General features: G+C 47.4%; 1 protein-coding gene across 1 annotated transcript in view; it reads right to left on the reverse strand.

The window, feature by feature from the left end:
• Positions 1–21,934, reverse strand: part of NFIC (nuclear factor I C) — a 220,706-nt gene that overhangs the window by 94,713 nt on the left and 104,059 nt on the right. Inside the window, exon 2 of the mRNA XM_044671380.1 lies at positions 10,547–11,078. Coding sequence (XP_044527315.1) covers positions 10,547–11,078 — 532 coding nt within the window. The remainder of the gene's footprint in view (positions 1–10,546; positions 11,079–21,934) is intronic.

The raw sequence follows: 21,934 nt of genomic DNA on the forward strand, positions 1-21,934 counted from the left end.
ATTTGTTTGTTTGTTTGTTTGTTTATTTATTTATTTATTTACTTACTTACTTACTTACTTACTTACTTACTTACTTACTTACTTACTTACTTACTTACTTACTTACTTTAGAGCCCTTCCCTTCCATCATAGAATCAATACTGTGTATTGGTTCCAAGGCAGAAGAGTGATAAGGGCTAGGCAATGGGGTTACATGACTTGCCCAGGGTCACACAGCTAGGAAGTTATCTGGGGCCACATTTGAACCTAGGACCTCCCATCTCTAGTCCTGGCTCTCCATCCACTGAACCACCCAGCTGCCCCCTCAGGACTTCTTTAGACTCTTAAAAAGTTCTGACAACTCTTCCCCGTCCCCCAAGAGCTTTTATTTATGTGGTTGATCTCTTTTGATATTTACCGCATTGGAAATGAAAACATCTTAGTACCATCACCTCACTGACACCCTGAAAGGGTCTCATGGCCTCCCAGAGTTCCCTGGACCATATTTTGAGATCTGCTGCCCTATAGCCCAGGGTGGTCAGGTGACTTGCTGGGCTAACACCGCCTGCCGGTCTCGAATCTTTCTGAGTTGGGGGTTGGCTCTCTCTCCACGATTCCATAGACCGAGTGAAAGGTCTCTGCCAAGTGAGGGGACTACCCAAGGTGGGCTGGGAGAAGGGCCACAGCAAGGCGTTGAGCTGGGGAGGAGAGAGGATCAGGGAAGGCTTCCTGAAAGAGGGGACGTTTGGGCTGCGCCTAGCCTGGGGAGGACTGCAATAGCTGCGGCCAGCGCTCCTCCCTCCCTGCAGCCCCCTGCCTGGCTCCCCACAGCTCCCTGGCAAACCCGCTAAGTCAGCAACACGGTGAAGGGAAATGGAGCTGGCCTGCTGCAGCGGCAGGCGTGAGCTTGTGTGAGTGTGTGTGTGTGTGTGTGTGTGTGTGTGTGTGTGTGTGTACGTGGGAGTGTGCGCCCTGGTGCGCCCCCCTCCCCCCGGCTCCGGAGGTCCGTCCCAGCACATCGATCGGGAGAAATTGATTACCATTACACCGCAAGGGTTTTGACTTTCATCAGCGACCTCCCCGCCCGCCCCAGGAGCCAGGCAGCCACAGAAGCGTCTGCCACAGCCCCTCCTCCCCGCCCCCCCGCCCCCCATCTTCATCTGAACCCCTACCCCCAGCCCACCGAGCCAGAGAGACTGACGTCGCCAGCTCCCTTCTCCAGCTCCGAGGAAAGGAATGGCATTCTGGTGGGGCCAACTCCCAGCAGGCACAGACTTCCCCTCCTGGTGTTTGAACTTCTCCCGTCCCTCCCCACCCCTCCCTCACTCCTCCTCGTCCTCACCAATGGGGTAGAGTGGAATAAGCATCTTCTCTGAGCCAGAGACCCGGTGTTCAAATTCTGCCCTTGACTCTAATGACGGTGTGATTTTGGACAAGTTACCTAAGCTTGGTGGGTCTCAGTTTCCTCATCTGTAACATGAGGCAGATAGCAAAGTGACCTCTGAGGTTCTTTCCAGTTCCTGAACCAGGCTGCTGTATGGCCTTCCACACCAATAGCTGAAGCCCACAGACTTCACATTCTTCCTCCAGGCAGGTCACTTCCTGCTAAGGGCTCTGCTCTTTCCAAATGGCACTTCCTACCTCACTGAGTTGTTCTGCAGAAAGGATATTATGGTAGTGAAAGGGCACTTGCTTCTTTGAATTCACGACTGTGAAGTGGGTATTGTAGGAGAAATACTTTTCCCCTCCATTTTCAGGAAAGGAAATTGAGGCCCAGACACTTATCCATGGTCACACGCATGGCTGGTAAAGTGTCTCAGGCACTGAAAGGTCACTTAGTCCAGTCTCCTCATTTTACAGATGAGGCAACTGAGGCCCAGAGATGTTAAGCAACTTGGTCACATGGTCAGTAAGTGTCAGATCTGGGATTTGAACTCAGGTCTCCAAATGAGGCACTCTTTCTGCTGCCTCCACACTGGCTCAAGTCAACTAGGGTCTCACCCTCTTCTGAGGCAAGCATCTTTCCTATTACACCATGTTCCTCATTTATGGAAACATGAGCTAATACCAGAATTAGTCCTCATATGCTGAGTTCAAGCAGCAGAGCCACCACCAGTTAAGTGGAGTGAGTGATTCCCATCCCCCAAGCTAGGGTCCCCCCAGGACGCTTAGCACAACCTCTCTCTTCTAGCTGACACTTTAGCCCATACAGGGTCCTTTCCCAATCAGGATCTCTTTGTTCTTAAATATTGCCTCCTGAGGCAGCCTGCAATTCTGGCTCCCAGCTAAACAGAAGAGGAAACTAAGGCTCTGGCACAGGAAGTATCTTACTCACCTACCTCTTCCTGCTAAATCCAACACAACATTACAATTCCCCTATTTGCTCTGGTGGTCCCTCATATGTAGAATATCCATTCTTCCTTCCTTCCTTCTTTCCTTCCTTCTCCCTTCCCTCCCTACCTTCCCTCTTTATTCCTCCCTCTCTTCCTTCCTTCTTTCCTTCTCTATTCCTCCTTCCCTCCCTCCCTTCCTTCTCTATTCTTCCTTCCCTTCCTTCCTTTTTCTTCTCTTCTCCCTCCCTTTCCTCTCTATTCCTCCTTCCCTCTCTCCCTCCTTCCCTTCCTTTCTTTCTTCTCTTCTTCCCTCCCTCCTTTCATTCCATCTTTCCTTCCTTTTCTTCCCCTCTCTCCTTTCCTTCTTTCCTCTATTCCCCTCTCCTCTTCATAGAATCTTTAAGCTTTCCTCAAAGCTCAATCAGGTACCCCTCTTACAGGAGGCCTTTTTTTTTTTTCGATGCTGCCCCTCCCCGCCCCCTCTTACCAGTCTCTCCTTGAAATCACACACTTCCCCCACCCCTGTATGTAGTCAATGCTCCCCAGCAGAAAGCAAGCTCTGTGAGGACATCCCCAGCATGTAGCACACAGTCTGAACCATGTTCACGCACATAAAAATGTTCATTCATTTGAATTTGATTATGGAAGGTCCCAAAGGGAGGCTGAGGCGGAGCTGAACATTCCATCTTCTCCCCTGCACCACCTTCTAAGGAGTCCTGATGAAAGCCAACTCGCCTCCTTCTTATGGGGCAGGTTGGGTTAGAGGAAAGAGGAAGGCCAGAACGGTGTGGCAGAAGGGCCCTGGAGCCCGGCCTTCAGTCTTGGCTGAATACGAGACTCAGGGAGACCCCCATTTGTCCTCACTGAGCCTCAGTCTCCTCATTTGTAAAAGGAGCAGATCAGACTTAGCACCAGGGTTCTTCCCAAGCCTCTGCCTCTCCTAGGTATTTTCTATGGTCGAGGGGCCCTTCCAGCTCTAACATTCTATTATTTAAGCAGAAATTACTAGACAAATGGGAGAGATGGTGGTATTGATGATTATCTATCACGTCTTCTTGCCTAGTCCCTATCTCCAATCATCCCACCACCCTTCCTGTCTAATTAGCACAGAGGTAACTTACTCTCCACCCCCCTGCCCCCCTCCCTGCCCCCAACCCCCAAGAAGCAGGCAGACAAGGGTTGGGGCTGTAGTGGGCAGAGGGAGGAAGCCTCTGGGCTTGGCCCGGTCCTCCCCCTTCTACCACCATCAATCATGAAACTGAGGAGAGCGGTAACAGCCAGAACCCGGCCCTTATTAATGCCAGATGCCCTGAGAGGTGGCTAGGTTCCTCCCGCCACTCCCCAGCCATACACCCTTCCTTTACTTCTTGGAGAGCCGGCGTGAGGTAGCTAAAAGAGCCCTCCACGGGGAGCCGGAGCGCCTCTTTTCTAGTCCCAGCTTGGACGGTGATTCAGCAAGTGACTAGGCAGCTCACAGCACCTCTGTGGGTCTCTGTTCAGGCCCCAGTAAAAGGAGACTGGGGGGGGGGGCCTTAGGGTGCCTTCCAGCTTGGACAGCTTCTGTTTTAAGGTACATTCCGGTCCTGACTAGGGCGCCCAGCCTAGCTGTGATGTTTTGTGGTGGTTGTTATAATAACAACAACAATGATTCTGATGATGATGATAATGATGATGATGATGAAGGAGGAAGAAGAGGAGAAGAAGACCTTGGAGAGAGAGAGAGAAGAAGATCCTTCGGGACAGACAGACACACACAAGGGCTTAGTACAGTACCTGGCACACAGTAGGCACTTAATGAATGTTTGCTGGCTGTAACATCTTGGGCCCTACATGTCTTCTGCCATTTATTCCTTCCATGAAGCAAAAGTTAGGGTAGTGTGCCTACGATATTTTGCCAGAGAAACCAGCAGGCCTGGACCCAAGCACAAAGCCCTGGGATACTAGAAGAGTGTGTTAGAACAGGGCAGTAGAACTTTGAGCCAGAGGGGCCCCTGGGGACCATTCAGCCTGAATGAAGTCCCTGCCATTTTACAGATGAGTAAACAGAGGCTCAGAGGAAGAAAGAGTCACATAAAAATCCATAATGAATTTGGGTCAGAACCAGGAATAGAACCCAGATCTCCTGATGCTCAGGCTAGGCAGGGTTCACAACCATTGTATGCCATGATTCTTTTAATGAGGAGGAAGAGGGGAAAAAAAGAAGGGAGGGAGGAGGGAAGAAGAGTGGGGTCACAGTGGGGGAGAGAGGAGACCCAAGAGAGGCCTCCTGGGAGACTTGGAATAGGGTGAGGGCTCAGGGCCCCCAGGCTCCAGCAGCAGGGGAGGGAGCAAGGAGCGGGGGAGCGGCCGGCTGGGAAATTGTGCTGACACCAGCAAAAAACTCTCTTCAAAATTTTATCAGCTCAGCTCTGAGGTGGTGCCTCCTGTATGTGGGGGGGGGGGGGAGGGGGAGGGGGAAAAGGAGGGAGGGATGCAGGCGGGAGCTGCCAGAGACAAGTTCCAGATTGATAAAGTGGGGAAACAACGGAGGCTGCATCTTAACAAGCCCTTGGCCTCCTCAGCCACTCTAGCCAGCCTTCTCCCTCCCCAATCCTCCCTCTCAACCTGGACCCAATAACCCTTTGGTGGCAGGAATAAGCCCTCTCTTCTGTCCTCTGTTCCAAATATTCCAGCCCAAAGCCCCCTCGTCATCTTCCTGCCTCTCCAGAAGACTGCTCAACCTGGGGCCCAGTCTGAGCTTCCCCAGTGTGCCCAGGCTGGCGATCCGACCTTTGGGAGCCTCAGTTTCCCTTGCCCTACACAGCTCCCAAGCATCCTCTAAACCCAAATGCTCACTAGAAATGGGGGCTGCTCCGCCAAGTCTGTGAGATGGAACCCACATCTCTACCGCCGTTAGAGAAGTTCAGAGCCATTTTAATTGTCACAGCCCAGGGAGAGGAGAAAAAAGGGCTTGGCTCGCTTGGCCAGATTCTGACCCAAACTCTTCCCTCCCTGAGGAAACAGCTTGCAGCTCTCCCCAAGCCAGAGGTGGTGGGAGTAGTGGAAGGTGTGTTTGGGGAAGGAGGAAGGGGTGGGGGGAGGCGGAATTTGGAGAAGAGACTTTCAGAGGGACTCCAAACATACTCAACTGTGGGAGCTAGGAAGGAAGGCAAGAGGCATGGGCTGGGAGGCAGAACATCCACCTTCTAGGCCTGGTTTTGTCATTCATTCGATGGGTGCCCTTGGGTGAGACCTTTCTTTCTGGGTTTCCACTGCCCAACATGTGAAACGGGGGAGTTGAATAAAATGGTCTTGAGCTCAAAGTATATTAGAGCCACAAGAGACTTTGAAGTGAGTCTCAGGGATGGGCAGTGATTCACCCAAGATCATACAGGGAGGCAGAAACAGAGTCAAGGTCAGGCCTAGAATCCAGACCTCCCGACATGGAGTCGTAGAATATTTTCCAGCTCTATCCTTTTATTTATTGGTGATTCAGCATAACATGTTCTGCCTCCTATCTAATCAGAATCCTCTCTCTTCCATCTTCCATTCCTCTTAGCCAGATTTTCAGAATCATTTCTCCATTTAACCAAGTTCTGGTTAAATACTTTCCCTGCTCTAATATCTTCCATGGCTCCCACTATCCATAGGAGATGCTCAAGCTGGTATTCAAAGGTCCTCCATGATCTGGTCTCATCCTAATCTCTCCTGATCAACTAAAAATACTTTACTCCAATCCAACTGGGCTCCATCTCTTGAGAGTCACTGGCTTGGGGGTTCTTTCTGAGCAACTTCAACTCTTCTAGGTTGACTTGGTGGGGAAGGATATGAGGGAGGAAAGGACCTGTCTTAGGGAAAGGGATCCTCATTAGGTGACTATCATCACTCTGGAAGCCTCCCACCAGCTGGAAGTTTTGTTATCCTTCTACCCTCGATCTGTCCTGATGAAGGAAAAGACCCATTTCTCTGTCTCTCTGTCAGGGTGGATGAGAGACACAGCTGGCTCTGACCCCCACCGAGGGTCTCTTCTTTGTGCCTCGGGGAGGCTGTGGATCAGGTCCCTCTTCCCTTCCCAGAAAATACCTCCTTTTTTAAACATTCAATTTCTTCTTTTCCGTTGAGGTTGCTGAAAATTGCCCTCGTAAACCCCAACAATCTCGTCTCTGTCTAATAATGGAAACTCTGCCAACTGACCCCACTGGCACCCTGCTTCTGCCTCCCAGGGCATTTAGGGGAGGCACCTTCGGCAAAGCAGCCTGGTCTACCTTAAACAGTCCCCCAGCCTCCTTAACAGCTGGTCAGCTCAGCTCAGGGAAAGTGACAGGCTAAGAAGGTCTTATCACCAGGAGTATTTACAGCCCAGAGTTTGTTACCAATTAGACAGATCAGGTGACTCTGCAGCCTGGACCCAGACACAGGGGGGTGGGGTGGGGGTGGGTCAAGGTCAGGGAAGCGTGGGAGGAGGGGAGGAGGCTGAGGGCTTCCAGGCAGCAGGGACAGCCGGTATCTATCTCTGGCCTGACAGAGATCTCAAAGCACAAAGGGCCCCCTCCTCACGCCCTTCACCCTACCTTCCTGCCCCTCCACACTAGTTCTGCTTCTGAAAGGCAGTGTGACTTGGTGCAGAGAGTTTTGAACTAGACCTAGGGCTCGAACCCTGACTGTGACACTTTTAACTAGCTCGTTAGCATAGGCAAATCACAACTTCCTGGAGCCTCAGTTTATCCATATGAAAAATCAGAAAAATAATATGTTGCTTAACTTACAAAGCACTTAAAAGTGCTTTGTAAACCTTAAAACACAGTAGAAACGGGGTTATTATTTGGGGGCTCCCCTCTTCTGGAATACCTTGTTCCTCACACCCATAAACAAAGCCAGAGCCCTTAGAAGGCCTTCTTTTATGGAACAAATAGACCTGTCTTTCCTCAAAGAAATACACTCATAATTGTTTCTCCACCTCTCTTCTCTCCTGCGCTACCAAAGATGTCGGCCTGGATTGAGTTCTCCTTTCTTCTAGCCTGCCATTTCCAAAAATGGGCAGGGCTGCTGTGGCATCAGGGCAACCTGAGTGGGTTATGGGGCATGACTGGAGTTGTCATGTCCCAGAAAAAGGGGGTTTTCTCTTCTTCCTTGCCTTCCATAGACTTAAAACTTAAAGATCACCTAGTCTACCCTCTAATTTTACAGATAAGGAAACCGAGGCCCACATTAGTTAAGTGACTTGTCCAAGGTTACCCAGCTAGTAGCAGAAACACAATTCACATTTAAGTCCTTCAGATTCAATGCTTCCCCTAATACTATCCTGTCCCCCTACTTCTCTCTCTCTCTTCCTATTTCTCTTCTTTTTCTCATATCCATCTCTCCTTCCTCTTTCTCTTTTTTTAAATCACTCTTTCCCCTTCCTTCTTCTCCCTTCTATCCTTAAGTCCTCCCTCCCTATTTTATACATCTTTGCCTGACTGTATTCTGTCCTCAATTCTAGCAATGAAAACCTTGGACCTGAGCTGAATCTAATGTTTTAATTCTCTGGCTAGACTTCGTGTGTGTGTGTGTGTGTGTGTGTGTGTGTGTGTCCCTTCCCATAGAGGGGGTATCCATTTCCATTTGTGATCAGAAGACAAGGCAGACAGATGTGTGTGTGTTGGTGTCTAAATCATGTGTGACAGGTATCTGTGTATTGGGTCTGTATTTTCACCTGACACATTTGTGACCAGACGTGGGGAGGAAGATCTGGATGAAGTGTGTTGGGTCTATGTGCCTGGGGAGTCATTAGATTAGAAGCACGTCTGCTTCACTAACAACAGTAACTCTGAGTTCTCAAAGGCCAACCATGAAAGGTTCTACCATCCTGGAAAGGCTTCCTATATGGGCTTGATGACGGTGTCCATTTCCAGAGAATTAGCCTCAATAAGCAGCAAAGAGCTCATCGGATTGGCTGAGGGTATGTGTGGGAGGGGTAGGGAGCAGGAATTTTTAGGCCACGACAACTCCCAAAGATGATCTCCTGTGTCTATGGGCTTGGCATTTGTGGCCCTCTATCATCTGACTCTACTTCCCTTTTCTACCTCATCTCTCCCTGCTTTCCTGCTTACTCTCTTCACTGTAGCCTAAGTTTCTCAATTCCAGCCCTCTGAGTCTTTGCCTCAGCCTTTCCCCTCTCCAAATTTCTATCAATGAGAATTCTGCCCATTCACTGAGGTCTCACTCAAACATCGCCTACTCTTGGAAGGCTTCTTGGATCTTCCAGCCCAGAGCATACACTGTCTCTAACTTCTCACACAGCTGTGGGAACACGGAACACAGAACACAGATCTCTGGAAACAAGACCAACTAAAACACAAAACAAAACAAAACAAAACAAAACACAAAACCCCCAAACCAACTATCTCATCTTCCAAATAGAGACACAGAGAGCCAAATAGGGGAAGGGACTGTCCATGGTCACACAGGATTTGGCAGCATAGTTGAAAATAGAACCTGGATCATTTCTTCCCTGTAATTTATCTAGCACTTTAAGGTTTACAAAGTACTTTACATGTGTCATCTTATTCGATCCCTCCAGCATCCCTGAGAGGTACTATATTATTAGTCTCATTTTAGAGATGAGAAAACTGAGGCTAAAAAAACAGTTAAGTCACCAATCTAGCATTACAGAGCTAGTAAAAAGCTGAGACAGGATTTGAACTCAGCTCCTCCTGACTAATTCTTGTACCAATCCACTTTACCATCTAGGTACTAACAGTCTCGAGTGATTTCCATGATACCATGTAGCTTCTGGCCTAGATTCTCAGACTTCTCCCTCTAGCACCTGGGGCCTGAAAATCAATTCCAAGGTTCAGGACATAGATCTTTACGCCTGCTTCCTTCCTTTCAGTACTTTACAGATGCTGTCCCTGATGCCAATAAGCATCGGTCTGTCTATCTTGAGGAGGTTTCCTTTCTCAACCTGATTGAAGGAAAGGGTAGAATCTGTTGCTACCTTCTGTCCATTGTTAAAACTCTCGGAGGAGACCTGGAGCATAGAAGAGTCAGAGGAACTCGGGGGACCTTTTGCCCTCTCCTCTTGTTCCTCTTTTCCACCAAGCCTCATCCCTTCTTTCCTGAAAGCTCCTGCTCAGTTTCCCTTCTCTTAGAAGCTATTCCAGATTCACCCTGACCCACCTGGCCCAGTCACTCCAATCCCACCAGCACTTGGAGGTACTCTGTGGAGTCTATTCCCTGTCGGCTTTGGTCTCATATCTCTGGTTCCTTTAACATACTTGCCACACAGAATGGGGAATCACCTCCGTATACCAACATTCAGCAGTGAGTATTCCCACAGTATCCAACAGCCCTTCCCTTGACCTCATAATCCTTCATCATGGCCATGCTACTACAAGGCAGGACTTGCCCTGGCTGTGCTCCATCCTTCTCCTGGGATCCTACCTTCTCTCCAACTTCCTTGAGGGTAAGGACCAGAATTTCTGGGAGATGAGCAAGTTTGACCATCTTACTCCCCATATTCCAAAGTTCCCATATTGCCTCCAGGATGAAATCTAAAATTCTGTTTGCCTTGTAAAGTCCTTCCTGCTCTGTCCCCTACCTACCTTGCCTATCTTCTTTTACCTTCTTCTCCTCCATATTCTTTTCAATCCATTTCTCGGGCCTTCTTGCTCTTCCTCCCACTCTGTTTGCCAGTTTTATTCCCTTTTTATTGTCTGACCCCCGTGACTAGAATTCATTCCCTCCTCATCTCCACCTCCTGGCGTCTTTAGGCCCCCAATAAAATCCCATTTAAGTCTTTCTATATCCCTCTTAAGACTAGGACCTTCCCTCTCAGAAAAACTCAGTTTATCCTATATAGATTTGGGTTTTCCTAGTTGTTTGCATTTTATCTGTCTCCTACCCCCGCCCCCATTAGATTGTGAGCTCCTTCAGGGCAGGGAGCACACAGCACACAGCAGGCCCCAAAGGAATGCTCCTTGACTTGAATGTGCTGCTCCCTTTCCCCACAGCAACTACATCTGCCATTTTGGACTGTTGTCCGTGGTGATGTCTATCTGTGCTTCCCAGAGAGATTTGTTCTAGCTGCAGTAATTCCTAGTTACAGTTCTCCTGTTGGTACCGATTCCCCTCTAAGACTCAGGCCTCCCTGCTTCTTCCTTCTTTGGCGAAGGGGCTCCCAATGTGCACAAGGCTGGCCCCACTCCCCCCACTACAAATACACACACACACACTCATGGCCCATATGTGGGTCACTGCTGGGTGTTCCCTACCTCTCTCTCTGATGAAATAGGCCAGGTACAAGTCGAGCTCCTTCACTGAGACACTGATGTGATGGGGCTGGACACAAAGCACAGGGTGGCCACACTGGGCGGCTTTAACCAGCCGCTCCCCATCGGTGCTCTCCAGGGGGATGCCCTTGAAGAGGATGACCATGACGAGGTCAAGCCGCCACACCTTGTCCGCCTGGCGCAGGCAGTCGATTCTCCTCATCTTGCCCTTCTGGTCGGGGTTTGAGAGGACGCATCCCGGAGGTTTCTTGCCCGTGATGGCTAGGACGAAGTCCTCTCGGCACTCGGGCCGGATGTCCTTGCGCAGCTTGGCCAGGAGGCGGGATGCCCACTTCTGCTTGACCTCAGGCTTCTCTCCCAGCAGCTCATCCTTCACTGCCCGCTCCTCATCCTTTGTCATACGCTTCTCATGCTTCTTGAAGTACTTGCGTTTCCGAGCCTGAAGGTTGAACCAGGTGTAGGCGAAGGCTCGGACGTGGGGCAGCAAGGCCTCAATAAATGGGTGGAACTCATCCTAGAATCAGAGAAAACAGAATATCAGAGCTGGAATGGTTCTTCGTACAGAGAACACAGGATGTCAAAATTGGGAAGGCCTTGAGAACACGGAATGTAGAATATAACAACTATAAGGGCGGAACATAGAACACAGAATATCCAAGCTAAAAGTGCCTCTAAAATGTAAAACACAGGGGGCAACTAGGCAGCTCAGTGGATGGAGAGCCAGGATGGGAGGTCCTGGGTTCAAATTTGGCCTCAGATACTTCCCAGCTGTGTGACCCTGGGCAAGTCACTTACCCCCCATTGCCTAGCCCTTATCACTCTTCTGCCTTGGAGCCAATTGGCTCCAAGGCAGAAGGTAAGAGTTTAAAAAAAATAAAATAAAATGTAAAACACAGAATGTCAAAGCTGAAAGGGCACAGAACACCTGAGTTGGAAGAGCTCTGAGAACATAGGACACAGAATGTCAGAGCTGGAAGGGATCTTGGACTATGGAATGTCAGAATGAAAAGAGACTTTTGAAAGTTGAATATAAAACACTAGAACTTAAAAAAATCAGTTAGACCAACCTCCTCATTTTATAGTTAGAGAAACTGAGGCCCAGGAGGGAAAAAAAGAACTTATACAAAGTAGTTCAGGAATACGATAATGAAAACTCAAATCAAGGTAGGTCTACTAAAACTTATTTCAGGACTCTTGCCATTAAAGGAAAGTGCTTTGCAAATCTCAACTGCTAGCTGTTACTACTACTACTACTACTACTACTACTACTACTACTACTACTACTACTACTACTACTACTNCTGCTAGCTGCTACTACTACTACTACTACTACTACTACTACTACTACTACTACTACTGTATCAAACTTCTTAAGGAAGAGGGGTCATGTAGAGGAGGCAGTACTCCCAGAAATGAACTGGGTGTTGTTGTTGGGGAATTGACCAAGTGGAATGAAGAATTTCTATCAGGAAGGCAGCCCCACCTAGATCTCCTGTGAATGAATGCTGCCTTCATTTCCCACTGCCCTGCTTCATCCCATCTCATTCTCTGTCTCCCTCTCACTTTTCTTTTCAGTAAACATTTATTTATGCACCTACTATGTGCAAGACATTATGCCAGGTGAAAAAAATGAAAAGGAGAAAAAAAAAAAGAAAAACATAGTCCATACCCACAAGGAGTTATAATCAAGTGAGTCGACAAATTCAAATTCAATAAACAGTTATTAAGATGCTACTATGGGGGCAGCTAGGTAGCTCAGTGGAATGAGAGTCAGGCCTAGAGATGGGAGGTCCTAGGTTCAAATCCGGCCTCAGACACTTCCCAGCTGTGTGACCCTGGGCAAGTCACTTGACCCCCATTGCCCACCCTTACCACTCTTCCACCTATGAACCAATACACAGAAGTTAAGGGTTTAAAAATAAAAAAATGAAAAAAATAAGATGCTTCTATGTAGGGGCAGCTAGGTGCTCAGTGGATACAGTGCCAAGCCTGGACATGGGAATTCTGGGTTCAATTTTGACCTCTGACATTTCCTAGCTGTGTGACCCTGGGCAAGTCACTTAACTCCAACTGCCTAGTCCTTACCACTTTTCTGCCTAGGAACCAATACTGAGTATTAATTCTAAGTTAAGCAGTTAAGGTTTTATTTATTTTTTTTTTTTAGAGAGATACTATTGGGGGCAGCTGGGTAGCTCAGTGGATCGAGAGCTGGGCCTAGAGACCTGAGGTCCTAGGTTCAAATCATGCCTCAGACACTTCCAAGCTGTGTGACTCTGGGCAAGTCACTTGACCCCCATTGCCCGCCCTTACCACTCTTCCACCTAGGAGCCAATACACAGAAGTTAAGGGTTTAAAAATGTATGAAAACAAAAAAAGAGAGAGAGATACTATTATGTATGAAGGTCAAAGATGAAAAGAAAGGCCTCCTATATACAATATTTGTATCAGCACTTTTATAATGCAACAAACTGGAAGCAAAAAAGTAGAAATTCCATTGACCGGGGAATGGCTAAGAATTGTGCAATACAAAAGTAATAGAATATTACTATGTCAAAAGAAACATCAAATACAAAGAACTGTGAGAAGCATGGGGAAATATACAACCTGGCACAAAGTGAAGTAAGCATGATCAAGAAGGCAGCAAACACAATGGCTACAAAAATATAAATTTACAAACTAGCAACAACAAAACCCTGGATACTGGATACTATGTAATGATAATGACTACGAAGTTTGGACCTGGAGAAGAGCTGAGAAAATGTAATTTTGCTGTGCTACTTTTCCCCTTCTTTTTTATTCTTTGTTACAAATGATGGCTTTCTGGATAGGGGAGGGAAAGGGGATATTTGCCAAGATAGGGGATATAAAAACAAAAGACAAGAAAAAAGATACTACTATGTGCAGGACACTATGCCTAGAACTAGGTTATGAATCTTAGGATCTGGGGGTGGGAGGAAGAGTTGACTCTCCAGGACACTTTGGGATTATACAAACAGTAAAGCTTTGTCAGTTGTTATTTTAATCAATTTAAATACCTATCCTGTATATATAATAGCTTGTTCGCCTGAAGACTTGCATGAGAATTTAGGAATCCCTTTTATGTTTTTGTGAAAACCTAGACAGAAGCCAAATTCTGATATTCCAAAGGGAAACACTTAGTAGGGGCACAAACTAAAGAGTATGATGACCACCGTGCTCCCCAAACTGAACTTGATTTGTGGAAAATCAGAGCATTGATTCTGCACAATGAACTTCATAAAGATTAAAAAATGCAACAGCCAGGGACAGCTGGGTGGCTCAGTGGATTGAGAGCCAGACCTAGAGATGGGAGGTCCTGGGTTCAAATCTGGCCTCAAACACTTCCCAGCTGTGTGACCCTGGGCAAGTCCCTTAACCCCCATTGCCTAACCTTTACCACTCTTCTGCCTTGGAACCAATACACAGTATTGATTTCAAGATGGAAGGTAAGGTGTTCTGTGTTTTTTTTTTTTAATTTTCAATTAATTAATTATTTGTTAATTTAGAATATTTGCAAGGTAAGGGTTTTAAAAAAATGCAACAGCCTCTGCCTTCAAGTTTCTAGTGGTGGAAATGGGAGGACATGTATAACCCAAGGTAGATTGTGAGGGAGGTAAAGGAGAGATCCAGATGAAGTGTTCTAAGAAAATTTGGAGGTGAAAGAAGACAAGACCTCAGGAAATGATAAGGCTTCATGGAGATGGTAGCCCAGAGCTGATTCTTAGAAGAGTCTGAGAGGTAGAGTTGAAGTCAGAGTGTATTTCTAGGCAGGGAGTATGGACTGGGCAAGTACAAGGAGGAGAGACAGGGCAGAACCTGCTCACAGAATGGTTAGTAGCCCAGCTTGGCTTGGTCTTGAAGTATATAAATCAAAGTAACAAGAAACAAGGAGAAACAAGGATGAAATGGTAAGTTGGAAATAGACCGTGGAAGGCCTTAAATGCCAGGGTGAGGAGTTTTGCTTTTTATCCTAGAGATAACTTCACAACAGATGGTTGGAAAGGTTCATTCATTTCTTCTTCAGAAAATTAAGATTTCTTTGAAAGCTGCCTGAGCTCTGGGGAAGCCCTGGCTACTCTAGAGTCCAGGCAAAGGACTGTTGTGAGATTCATATAATATAATGGATACCAAACCTTTCACAAACCTTGAAGCACTATATTAAGGTTCTCTTGTACTATTGCTATTATTGTTGTTGCTGTTATCAGAGGGATGGGGACCTAAATTACTGGGATATCTGTTGGAACTGTTTCTCTGCCAAGAGTGGAGCAGCTAATTATTTCTTGGAATGCCTTAATGATAATTTTACCCTTCACAAAAAGGGCTATATTGACAAGGGGACCTAATTCTATTCTGGAACTAATTCTCAGCAACAAAAAAGAACTAGCTGCACAGTAGAAATAATGGGAACCTTTGTGGAGGTGACTGCTCCATCTTAGAATTCCTGAGGCAGAAGGAGAGGTGAAGCACCCATAGTCTAACATCTCAGAATTGGAAAAGACCTTGTTCAGTTTGACATTCACCTGAACAGGTTTCTTTCCCCATCCCCAGCATCCCAGAGAAGCCGTCATGCGAGCTGGGGAGCCAGTCTTGGTATCAACATGCCCATGATCTCTGGCTATTGGGGAGGCTGAGGCTGGTGGTTGGCTTGAGCTCAGGAGTTCTAAGCTGGAGTAGGGCTAAGCTGATTGGATGTCCAAGACACTCCATCTCCAGATTGTGGGCATTTTCATTGGCTGTTCCCCGTGCCTGGAAAATTCTCCCTCCTTATCTCTCCACTTTCTGGCTTCCCTGGCTTCCTTCAAGTCCCAGCTAAAGTTTCATCATATACAAGAGGCCCTTCCCAAGCCCCCATAATTCTCGTGCCTCTCCTCTGTTGATGATCTCCATTTTAGCCCATTCGTATCTTGTTTGGGGATGGTCGTTTGCATGTTGTCTCTCCCATTAGAATGTGAAATCCTTGCAAGCAGAGACTGTCTTTTGTATCCCCAGCATTTATCATGTTTTCTGACATAGAGTAGGTAGGCACTATGTGTTCCTAGTGCTTATTGACTGACTGAGTCCAGCACCAAAATGGTGAGTCCTGGGAAGTCAGACACCACCAGGCTGCTTAAAGAGGATCCCACCAACCCAGATTGGAAACAGAACAAGTCACAGTTTCTGCGACCGTGAGTGGTGTCCATACCTCCTGCCCGGTCTAGATAGGAAGATCTTCCTCCTGCCCCGCCCCCCCAAAAAAGAGTGGGCCTCTGCTCTCTGCCGAACACCTCGGATCAAGTAAGACCTAGCATCTCTTAAAGCAGCCGCTTTGAGATCCACAGCGGTGGTGGAGAATTTTTATTATTGTTGTGTTAGAAAACACTTATAGAGAGCTTTAAAGTTTGCATTCTTTTATGTGTACAATCTCAGGCTTTTAAAGGGAATTTGGTAAAGTGAGTGAGTGGTGAGTGGTACAGGCATTATTATGAGATGAGGAAAATGAAGATTCAAGAGTGATTTGGTGATGTGCCCAGCTGGTACAGCTAATAAGAGAGTCTTGGGGGGGCAGGATTTGAACTTGGATCTTTCTCTTCCAAATCCAAGTGCTATTTCTTGCAAGTTTTTCCTTCTAACAAGACTAAATGTAGAATTGCAAAATGTCAGAAAATGATAATTAAATATTGGATCTACATGTAATCTGGAAAAGGAAAATATAATTAAAGAATTTTTAAGTTAAATTTACCTCTTTCCAACCCATGCCCCCTGCCCAATTGCCCCTAACTCTATACCCTCTGGGCAGTAACAGGCCTGCTTTCAAATACCAGTTCTGCCCCACCCAGGCTTTTCACCTCTTGTCTCCATTTCATCACCTATAAAATGAGGAGGTCTTTACAAAGAAGGTAATAAGGCTCAAGACAAAATTTCCTCCTTGGTACAGAATTAAACTTAATCTTTATCCCAGAAAATCACTGGGATGTGCAGCAGGGACCCAGAGAATTTCCCTTATATGGTCAGATATACCTCTTGTCCAGGGCCATACATGCCCCAAAGGGCATCTTGTCCAACCTCCCACATCATGTAGAAATCTCTTCTTTACAATCCCCGATAGAGGGGCAGCTGGGTAGCTCAGTGGATTGAGAGTCAGGCCTAGAGATGGGAGGTCCTAGGTTCAAATCTGGCCTCAAACACTTCCCAGCTGTGTGACCCTGAGCAAGTCACTTGACCCCCCATTGCCCACCCTTACCACTCTTCCACCAAGGAGCCAATACACAGAAGCTAAGGGTTTAAAAAAAAAAAGAATCCCCGATAGAGCCCACTTCTACTTGCCATTCAAGGCTCCCTGCCCCCAAGTCTAGAGCCACTCTACCTTCTCTTAGGGAGCTCTATCAGGCAGAGAGGTTATAGTGGTATAGGTGGAGGTAAGACCCAGGGCATTCCTGCAAAAGGCAGACTGGGGAAACAGACTCTAAAATAATAAGGTTTGATTTGGGTTGAAGGAATCCTGGAAGGCTTTCTGGAAGAGGTGGGGTATCTTTTTTTCTTTCTAGCAATAGCTAGCATTTATAAAGCACTTTGAGGTTCAAGAAGTACTGTATATCAACTTGAATTTGAAGAATAGGATTTTAATTCCCTGGGAAGAAAGTGGGGTTAGGGGTGGAGAAGAGCATTCTACCCAGCAAATGGAAAGTACAAGGCTTAAAGGAGAGGTTGTGGTGGTGTATTCAAGGTCAGGATACCCTGGGTTTGAATTCTAACCCCAACATTTACTAATAATAGATGGCATTATATAGTACTTTAAGGTTGACAAAGGACTTTGCAAATATTATCATCTCACTTGATTCTCACAACAATCCTAGGGGGTAGGTACTATTGTTATCTCCATCTTTACCGCTGAAGAAGCTGAAACTTTGAAATATTTTAAGTGACTTGCCCAGGGTCACACAGCTAATAAGTTTCTGAGGAAGTACTTACTCCTGCTCAGATCTTTGTGACTTCAAAGTTAGCACTCTATTCACCGGGCCACCAAGCTGCCTCTTAACTTACAGATTCTGTGGGTATGAGTAAATTACTTCACAGTCTCCAAACCTCAGTTTTTAAATCTGTAAAATGGTAACGGCAATAGTGCCCCTCATACTTATCTCATAAGCTTATGGAAGTCAATAGAGATAATATGTGTAAAGTATTTGTATAGATGGTAATCATTAGATTGCCCAGCCCTGAGGGTGAAATGAGAAAAATCTGCAGCTTGCTTAAAGCAGAAGGGGCGTGTAAAGAAAATGGGGAGATGAGGTTAGAGCTAGATCTTAGAGCATCTCGAACACCAACCTGGAAGGGTTTACTGAATAGGATGGAGGAGAAATATAAGAAATAGGATAGTTGGGTTAGTGGATCTGGGGTAAGAAAACTTGGTTTTAATATCCAATCTGCTAATTGTCTATGTGACCTTTGAAAAGTCATTTCACTTCTCTGAGACCGAGTTTCCTCATCTGTGGAATGAAGGCATTGGACTAAATGATATAAGGTCCCGTTACCTTCCTAAAGCCTGTGATCATATTTCTCTCTCCAAATCCTATGAGCCTGAGACTTTCTTCTCTGGACAGTAGGTAGCCACGGGATGTGTCAAGGGATGTGAAATCGTTTTGTGCTTTGGTTAGGGAACATTAGACCCTAGTAGAAACTGAGGGCTCAGAGAGGGAGTCAGACCCATGGGGAAGCTGGCAGAGGTCAAAAGCACTGGGAAAGTCAAAGCTAAATGGACAAAAGCAAACCCCTCATTTTAGGAGTATAGGATTGAAATCTGCACTGCACTTTACAGAGAATTTTGTCCCTTCTTCCCCATCTCGTTGTTACTTATTTTATTAAACTTTGTTGAAATTGTTTGTTTTTACATTACCAAATGATCCTTCCTCCTCTCCCCTTCTAGAGAGCCATCCCTTATAATAAATTTATTTGAAAGAGAAAAAAGTCCAAAAGATCTGAATGACAAATAAAAAAACCTTTTTTTTTTACATTTGGAAATCTCTGCCTCCCATTTTACAGAGGAGAACACTGAGGCCCAGTGAAGATAAAGTGAATTTCCAAACATGTTAAATAGCAGAATGAGATGCAAATTCAGATCCTCTGATCCCAAATCCTGCCTTCTTTCCACTAAATTGCCCACAGAATCATGGCAAGACAGATCCGAAACAGTCCTTAGAGATCTTCTAGTTTAACTTTCTCATTTTACAGATGAGAAAACTGAGGGTGAGAGAAAGAGGTGACTTGCTTAAGGGCATGCAGCTAACATGAGGCAAAGGCAGGGTTTAGGCTAAGGACCTTTGTGCCCAGATGTGGCAGGCTGAGGGCTGCTTTACCCAAACCTGTCTCTCCTCTTCTATTCCACTTGCTTGCTCTTTGCTCAATGGTGGTACTGTCCTCCTGGTCAGCTCCCCAGGAGGCCAGCCTAGCTGTTTGGACTTGTCCTGAGCACCCCAAGCACCAGCCCACAGGGATCTCCTCTCCTTCCCTTGAGTTCTAGCTCACGGTCTAGCACTTATTTCTCTCTGGCCCTACCCCGATCTCCCAAAGCTTCTGGCATGTCGGCCAGACTGGGCCCAGGGCCCAGGGCCCAGGCTGGGACTGTCCCTTCTCTCTCTCCCTCTAGGGGAGGTATGCCCAAGGTCCATTCCACAGGAGGCATCTCCCTTTCTCTTATGGCCTTCTCAGCCAATAAGTTAACCCACCCTTCCTTCTCTGGTTGTTCCTTCTCCCCATGTGGGCTAGACCTCCTAGAGGTCAGGGAGGGGTGGTGTTAAGAGAGGGAGCACAGATTTCATCTCCATCAATTTTCCCCTGAATAGAGAAGTTCTTAATATAGCTTCTGGCCTCCCTCACCACCCTCTTTCTCCTTGGTGCCAGCTGGGCTAGGGCAGTGGGGGAGGAAGATAGGACTGGGGATATGGGCGCCAATGTTGGGGAGGGCAACAGAGTGCCCATGCTGGCTACCCTCTCTGCAGCCTGGATTCCCCACAAGTGTGAGATATTGTTGTCGGGGCCCAGGGGTGGAGGTGGTAGTGGGGGGAGGTGGGGTGAAGGGATGGGAAGAGATAGTAGAATTCAGGGTTGAGAAGTGGCCAGCCCCTCGCCACACTCCAGGCCTTAGCCAGACCCATTCCCCCGACACCCCTGGGCACTGCTGCCTGTCCTCGCAGTGTCGACTTGGAAGGGACCTCACAGATCATCCTGTCCAATTCCCTCGCTTGGCAGAGAAGGAAACACCCAGAGAAGTTAGTGACTTGCCTAAGGCCACAATAAGTAAGTGACATCTAGGATATGAATCCAGGTCACCTGACTTCAAATCCTTTTGGACTTCTCCTCTGCGCCTTTCCTGGAGTCCCCAATCAGGAGGTATGACTTCACTGCCCCACCCCTCACTCCAAGCCTTGAACACCAGGAAAGGGAGCAGAAGGGATCTCGATGATTCCTCTGAGCTCTGAATGGGCGATTGTAGGGTCCCAGGGGAAACCACAGGATTCTGGGGTTTAGAACAGAAAAAGAGACCTCCGAGGCAGCTCTTGGGAGGGTGGCAAGGGGGGTAATAACAATAATGACAATAACCAAGAGTTCCATGGCGCTTTAAAGTTTGTCTAAGGCACTTTGGTCCTCATAGCCACCATTATCATCCCCATTTAACAGATAAAGAAATGGAGTAAGTGTCTGAGGTAGGTTTTAAACTGAGGTCTTCCAGACTCCTGCCCTAGCCACTGGCTAGTGGGCAATGCAGCTCTTTTCAGAGAAGCAGGGGGCTGGAAGAGGTGACTTTGCCATCAGACCCAGGCAGGGTAGGGGGACCCTGCAGAAAAGAAGGGCCTGTGCCAAGAGCTCTGAATAGTACGGCAGGTGGAAGGAGGGCGGCTTAAGCTCTCATCGCCCTAAAGTCAAGTGGGGACAAGCACATCGTAGAAGGTGGGGGGACTAGAGAAAGAAAATCTTTGAGGTCTCCAGACTTGCTGGAGCCCAGCACAGGTCTCTTCCAGCTCTCAACTTCTCCGGAGTCTGACTTTATGAGCCTCTTTTTAAAAAGATAAGGGAAGGGGGAAGAGGGGAGAGATGGTCCTGGAATCCTGGGTAGGAGAAGGGCACTTAACGTCATATGGTCCCATCCCCTCTTTAGGCAGAGCAAGGTAAGGAAGCAGAGTCACCCAAGCAGTCTGAGACAAAGCCGGGCCCTATTGTAATCCAGCTGAGGCCTCTCTCCCCTGCCACCCATGATTTACTGCCCCTCTTCTCAACTGCAGCCCAACTCTGAGACCCTTGCCTCACCTGCCAGGCCCCTAGAGCCAGAGAAAGCAAACCCTCTCTAAGCAGGATCCCCCCACTGGGGAATCCTGGGGCATAGCTGAGTGGGAGGAGGGTGAGAGACTTGGAGTTAAAAGACATGGGTTCGAATTCCAGTTCTGCTTTCCTCAACAGGCAGCCCTGTGAGAAAGGGAGACTCACAGACTGTGGAGCTGGAAAAGACCATAGAGTCTTTCATCCAACCCCCTCACTTTCTAGATGAGGACCAGAGAAGGGAAAGGGCATGTCCAATGAGTCAATGGTAGGACCAAGACAAAGATCTGAGACAAGGGAGGAGAGGGAAGGGAGGACAGGACACTGAGATGGCCACATGGCACTGTGGGCAGTGCTGGATTTGACTTTAGGAAGATCTCTGAGTTCCCATCCTACCTCAGACACTTGTTGTTTAGTCATGTCTGACTCTTTTTGACCCCTTTTGGGGTTTTCTTGGCAAAGATATTGGAGAAGTTTGCCAGTTTCTTCTCCAGCTCATTTTACAGATGAGGAAACTGAGGTGAACAGGGTTAAGTGACTTGTTCAGGTCACACAGCTAGTAAATATTTGAGGCTGGATTTGAACTCAGAAAGATGAGTCTTCCCAGGCTGGGCTCTCAGTCCCCTGATCTACCCATTATGCCACCCAGCTGTGACACTTACTAGACCCTAGCCTCGGTGTCTTCATCTTTAGAATGGCCTTTAAAATTCCTTCCTACTCTAAATCTTTGGATTTAGGAAATGGGGGTGGTTTATCCAAAGGCAGAGATGTCCAGTTCTGGGATAGGTTTCCCAGACTGAGGTGGCTATTCTCTATGAATCTTTCCTCCCATCCTCCCTTTGCCCACTTCAGGGAGAGGAGTGTTGAGGAAGAGAGGTGGGGAGAGGGGGCCCTTCAGTCCTGGGCGGGCAGATCAATGAAACTACAGTGTCCTAGGCCTGAGCAGAGGAGGAGGTGACTCAGGTTCCTGATAAAAATCCCCTGACATCAGGTGGCATTAAGCACAGGCCTCTTATCTCCCCCCACACACACCAGGACATTGATAAGATACGGAGTTTGCCCGTG

Source organism: Gracilinanus agilis, chromosome 1 (assembly GCF_016433145.1).
Source record: "Gracilinanus agilis isolate LMUSP501 chromosome 1, AgileGrace, whole genome shotgun sequence".
In the NCBI taxonomy this organism is placed as follows: domain Eukaryota; kingdom Metazoa; phylum Chordata; class Mammalia; order Didelphimorphia; family Didelphidae; genus Gracilinanus; species Gracilinanus agilis.